At 30.7% G+C, this 6,563-nt stretch overlaps 1 protein-coding gene across 1 annotated transcript; it reads right to left on the reverse strand.

Annotated features, from left to right (window-relative positions):
- Positions 1 to 2,809: 2,809 nt before the first annotated feature.
- On the reverse strand, positions 2,810 to 4,312 carry LOC129295754 (zinc finger protein ZAT5-like). The gene has a single exon (XM_054934316.1). It carries the CDS (start codon positions 4,109 to 4,111, stop codon positions 3,083 to 3,085), a length of 1,029 nt encoding a protein of 342 aa, XP_054790291.1. The 5' UTR covers positions 4,112 to 4,312; the 3' UTR covers positions 2,810 to 3,082.
- Between the last annotated feature and the right edge of the window lie 2,251 nt (positions 4,313 to 6,563).

A 6,563-nucleotide genomic window follows, 5' to 3' on the forward strand; every position in this document is an offset into this window, starting at 1 on the left:
TCAAGTGATTTTAAATATCCTATATAAATATTTTGATAATAAAATTTAAAATTTTAATATATTATTTTTTAATAAAAGTAATAAATGAAGTAGGGGTATAATTAAAAAAATAATTTTTTCAATATATTGTGTTTTACATTTTAAATTATTTTTTTAGAAGATATTTTATATTGTGATTTGGAAGAAATATTTTTAATATTGGTTTCAAATTTACTACTCATTTTTCACTACGGGTCTCATACCCACCTTATTATAAAACCCTTGTAATTTTTATTTTTATTTATAATAATTTAAAATTACTATATAAAAAAATAAAAAAAGCCAGAACTACAGTATGGTAATTACTGTAGAGAGGATATATCATTTTTGGAGTAACAATTCCACCGAAAAAAAAGAAATTGATTCCCAAAGGATATTCCCAGACACTTTTTAGATAATCAAGATTTTGTTTTTAGTTTTGTTTCTTTTAAATCTGATATTGCTATTGCAGTGCAATCGTAATTGCACTTGTGTCATTTTCTATTAATAATAGTGATAATTTCCTGTGCATTCACATCTAAATCACATAACACACAAGATTTTAATTGTTTTGAAAGTCACTGTGGTCTTTGGCTGCAAGTGTTGGATGAATTGAAGAAGCTCAGCCTCAGTGACAGAAACTGAAAATAATAATGAGCAATCAGATTTTACTCATACAAGCACAATTTGCATAAGCTTCTCACTATCAACTTCAACAAATTTGTTGGTAGTTTTCTGTTGACATTATTGTTGTTATTACTTTTTTTTAATTGTGCTTTGTTTTTTAAAATAAAATATTTACAAGAAACTAGTTTGAGTGAGTCTCATTTTGATAAGATTATTTCCTGTTTACACTTATGACTATATGTAATATTAATAATAATCCACCCTTTTAATAATGAAGATTTATAATCTACACAACTTTTTAATGTAGGATATATTCATGATTGACAATAACACTAAACGTGATTTTTTTCCCATTCAAGGAATGCAATTTGAAAAATAAGATGCATTGTGTGTACCTTTTATACCCTGAGGTACTATAAACTTTTTTATTATGTATACTGATTTTTTAAAAGATAAAAGCTGGAAAAGGCAACTTTTTCTTTCCTTCAAAAGTTTAAGAATGAGAGGTGACCATAAAAAATAAGAGACACAACAAATGAATGAACGAAAAGTAAAGAAAACTATATCTTAATTGAAAATTTTAAGATTTGAGTTTGTAGATTATTTTAATTTATTAGATATTATTTATTAAATATAATTTTATCCACTATGGTGTATCCCACATCAAAATTTGCCTAGATTTTAGACATTCTAACAATTTCTCTTTCAAATATAAGTCCATAGGCTACTCATACTTAAAACATCATAAATTAAAGTCTCTTTTTTTTCTGCAATTAGGCTAATCCTCTTTTTGAGACTAGGCGAAACATGGCTTTAATATTATTTATTAGGAATGAATAGCGATATTCAAAAATGAGAAAAAGAATCAATGAGTAAATAAATAGTGAAAAATACTATATCTTAATTTAAAACTTCAATGGTAGGGTTTGTGGGTTTTTTCATTTTATTATTCATTACTAATTTCATCTTATATGACATTTTCCACAACTCAAGTCTATTCACACTTTAATATCATAACACAAACTTTTTATAAATTTATAAACTATTTATGTAACACAATTATTTAAGTATAACGCGGCTCACTTCATGCAAATCCATACAAACATGTGCTCATCATCATTATATCATTTTAGGAGTATCATATTTAAGATAGAATTCAACGAATTTCTTTATACACATGATAACGTCCGAAAGTAATAAAGTAACATGGTTGATTATTGAAGGGCATTGTGTGTGTGTGTGTGTGTGTGACACCAATTGACCAACATAGGTATTGCAAACCTACCCATGGTTACAACTCTAAATTGATGAAACCCATGAATTAAATGCTAAAATAATTTAATTTAATCGTTCAATTCAATAGAAAAAACATTTGCTGTCTTCACTAAAAATAATACAAATCTGTTGTGTATGACTTGGATGTACATGGCTATGGATCCCCCACCCCCACAATATATGTGTGTGTGTGTGTGTGTGAGCTGTAAATCCAGCGGAGCAATTAGAAGGCTTAAGGAATTATGAATTAGTGGGTGATTTCACAGATAGCTTAGATGTAATGACTGGGAAATTAAGTAAACACAGACACAACATGCAAGGACAAGCACAAAAGTCTCTCAGAGACAACCTAATTTAATATCTTTGTAATGTTAAAAGAAGAAAACAATAAGGAGATTCATGTGTCAATCACAGAAGAGAGAGAACGAAGAGAGAGAGAGAGAGAGAGAGAGAGAGAGAGGTTTCTTGTGGAGAAAACAATGAACCTTCAACAATGACTTTTGGCATAATAGCCAACACACACTCACATACGCTCTCTCTCTCGCTCTGCAGTAATAATACATCACTCACATTCTCTGCCACTGAAAAAGAACCAAAACCCCCCATGATTTTTTTTTTTTTTTTTAAAGATACCCATCATGCACTTTCCATGTGCTGTTTTACACTTTTTAGAGAGACTAACCAAATTTTCTAACACAGTGAATAACTCCAATAACTCACTTGTATAAAGATGACTCCTGAACTCACATTCTTCTGTGTCATAATTCATGTATGTGAAGAATCTAACTTGACATAGAATCAGAAGAATAACATCTGACATGTACAAGATTTAGTTTCTGACAAATTAAACTTGAAGTTTGAAACTTTTATATAGAAAGAATGACACATATACAGATTATGTGGTTTGTAAGAAGGAATAATATCTCTGTTTATCCACTTAGATCATAGTGGGAATGCTTCATGATAGAAAAAGATAACACTTTTTACTGACTGTGATACCAAAAAAGAATCTTTGTGTATAGAAAGAAACAAACTGTATCTCTAACTTGTACCAAAGCCTGCTTCCTGATCATGTATGTAGAACCGAATATGAATTCTAATATTCCAAGAAACGAAAAAGGGGAGAAAAAAAGACGAAGATTTTTTTTTCTTTTTTTTAATATCAGTAATGACAATCCACCAAAGCAGGTGAAGAAGAAAAAACCAGACGTGCTTGTTGTTGCTGCTGCTGCTTGTTTTCAAATGCAAAAGATGAAGAATCACTCTGATCATCTTCTGGAGCAGGGAGATTAAGATCTAAATCCAAAGACAAAACATTTCTTTTCTTTCTGGGTTGATGATGATAATCCTCATTATGATGTTGATCTGCTTCCAAACCCACTGGATTGTTGCTGAGAGCCAACGACATCGTATTGGTCGTTGTTGTCATTGTCGTTGTCATCCCAATGGGTGCCCTGTGCCTTCTCATATGGCCACCTAAAGCCTGACCAGAAGCAAACTCAGCCCCACAAATAGAACACTCATGAACCTTATTCTTATTATTACCATTGACACCGCTATTCAGAAACTGAAAAGCAAGCGTGTTATGACTCATATTAACATTATTGTTCTTGTGGAGAATAAAGTCTTGCTCCTTCTTCTTCTCTTTGTCTAGAATGACAGCCATTGGAGGCGAGTTCTTAGGCTTCTTGTGGCTGGCTCTGTGGCCTCCAAGTGCTTGAAAAGAAGGGAAGGTTTTATTGCAAGTCTTGCATTCATAAACGTAAAAACCTGCTTTGTTAGCTCCCATGGTGGTTGCTTCCATGAATTTCTTACTGCTGTTATAATTATAATTGTTGTTGTTGTTAGACTTCATTGTTGTCGTGATCATCGTGGTCGTCATGTTGCCTTCTTCCTCGGCGAGTTTGGGAGAATCCCGAGATTGGCCTTGAGCAAGAAGGATCAAGCAATTGGCCATGTCCTCCTCCTCCTCTGTGCTGCTACTGCTGTTATTGTTAATGATGACAAGATTTTCTTCAAATTCTGCAGAAGAAGTGGTGGCTGTAGAGTTCTTGGTGTTATTATCTTCGTCGGTTGTGGAGATGGTAGGCAACAATGGAGATTGTGGCCTAACCCTTTTGGTTCTCTTGCCTTTGGCGATCTGGGTTGGGTCTTTAGGCCCCAAAGAAAGAACTTCTTCTGGTGCATCCATGGCTGACAGAGAGAGAGAAACAGAGGAAAACAGAGGAAGACAGAGAAGGAGAGGGAGAGAGAAGGGCAGGGAGGTGAAGAAGGAGAAGGAGGAGGAAGCAGGCAGGGGAGGCAGAGTAGTGGGGAGGTTGGTTATGGTTATTTATATAAGATTTGTTGGGTGTGTTGTGTGTGTATTAACTATTAACTATTCAATTCATGAGTCAAATACCACCCAATACAACAGTTACTGTGAATCACTCCTCTCATTCCAATCCTCTTAAATTCTTAAATTTAGGTGCTTCCAAATTTTAGAAAATCTCATCTAAGATTTTACTCCTTGTTTGGCTTTTTTCTTTTTTAAAGTTATATTCCTGGATTCGGTGTTTTATCATGAATATTATGTCTATTTTTTTTACTAAATTGTTCAGATCAGATCTAAAGAGTCCAAATGATATTTTTCCCACCTCAAGTTTTGATATTTTTATTTTAAAAAATAAAGTATAGATAAAAATAATCTTCAGCTATGAAATTAAAAGATAATGATGATTTTTCTTGAAAAGTAAAAAATTAAATGGTGTAAATCAAATCTGAATGAGCCAATAAAAATGAATAGTGTTCCGGAAACAGTAAACTCGGACTCAACGTAATAATTCTGTCTGCTTTGCATGAAAGTCGAATTTTAAGGGAAAAAAATATATAATATCATTTAAAAGAAATTTTATTTATAATCAAATAATTGAAATTTGAAAAAAAAAATGTATTGAACCAAACAAAGCTTAGAAAGGGAATCTGAATAGAGAGAGAAGGCAATCTAATTTAGAAGGAAATGACCAAAATTAGAGTGGGGATGAAGGGTTAATAGATTGTTTCACTCTTATAACCAAAAGCTTTGGTGGCACAATGTATGACTGCCTCACTCTCTATTATTAGCTTCCTTCCACATAACAATGTGTAACATGGCTTTCCTAATTCTCTCACTAACTAATTTCAAGCCCTTTTCCACATTTATTTATGCCTTTGGCATCTTCTGCTATATATTCTCTGGGTTTTATATCCAAGATACTTCTAACTATTTTCCCAAAATTAATGAGGGGTAATTAAATTAATAATGTTGTATAAAAAGGAAAATTTTCTTAATTTACCCTATTAAACATATCATCTTTAAAAATATTTTCTCTCTTATAGGCAACATTTTATTCTAGTCATGGAAAATTATGAAAAGGTAAAATTGAAAAAACATAATTATTAATATATATATGTTTTATGTAATGACATGTAAAAAGAAGAATCAATACTTTCTGAAAGATACCTTAAAATAAGATCAGAAGAAGTATTATTTATGCAACTTACCCATTTTTCATTTTTCTCTTTTACTCCTTTTTTAGTTTTAAATTTATTTTCACATTATTACTTTAAGAATCCTTTGAGGGAGTTCTTTTTTCCTTTCTTTCTTTTTTTAATATCAATAGATTATGAAAAAGACATTAGAATTTAACCCATTCAAATTAAACTGGTCCTATCACATGGATCATATTTAGATTATTTGATTAATTTGAAATCGAGGGGAAAATAAATAAGTAAGGCACAGGACCCCATATACAAATTATGGGTTTGTTTTTGTAACAAAAATAAGTTTTGATATCCCTTAAAAATAATTGCAAAAATCGAGAGAACAAATTAGCAATAAGGAAAAGAGGACACTCATCTATAAGTCATTTTACTCTGCTATATATATATATATATATATAATATTTTTTATTAAGTTTAACTTTATTTAATATGGAATTGTTTTATGTTATTTTAAGTTGACGTACACTTGATCAATCATCCTAAATACAAGTAATGAAAAAGTTAAATTTAAATTATTAAATAAAATAACAATTGACAGTGATATTGTTTTTCTCTTAACTAGAAGGCACAAAGGAACACACACACACCCATCCACCCACCCCCCCTTACGCGTAAAAAAAATATAAAAATATCCATTGAATATCCATTGAATAACAATTGATGATGGCACACTGATTGGGTGGTCAAAACTTTTTTTTTCTAAAAAAATAATTATTACTTCAATTATTCAACATTATGAATTATAAAGTATAATTACTATAAGAGGTTGGGAAATGCAATTGAGTGAATTTGATTAATGTAATAAACTTGTGGTATCTTAATTTTTAGAGAATTATGATTGATGAGCATGGGATACAAGTCAATACATGCCATACATATTTTTTTATTAAAGAGGAAAAAAAATACCTCGCTCAAGATTTAAGAGTTTTCATGCCAAAAAATAAAAAAAATTAAGAATACATAATAAATGAAACTCGCAGGAGTAATATATTTTTTATTTTATATTTTTTATTATGGTATTTCAAAAAAAAAAATCTGATTCGGATATAACAGAAAGAAAGAAAAAGAAATTACTTGAGGTGAAGGATAGTGCATGGGATGATGGCAGTGCAAGCCTGTAG

This window comes from Prosopis cineraria, unplaced genomic scaffold, assembly GCF_029017545.1.
Source record: "Prosopis cineraria cultivar Desert tree isolate PC_DT_omini unplaced genomic scaffold, ASM2901754v1 PC1, whole genome shotgun sequence".
Lineage (NCBI taxonomy): Eukaryota > Viridiplantae > Streptophyta > Magnoliopsida > Fabales > Fabaceae > Prosopis > Prosopis cineraria.

What these genes read in the sequence shown, in the direction of transcription:
- LOC129295754 (XM_054934316.1), bottom strand. Translation starts at nt 4,111, where the DNA reads ATGGATGCACCAGAAGAAGTTCTTTCTTTGGGGCCTAAAGACCCAACC.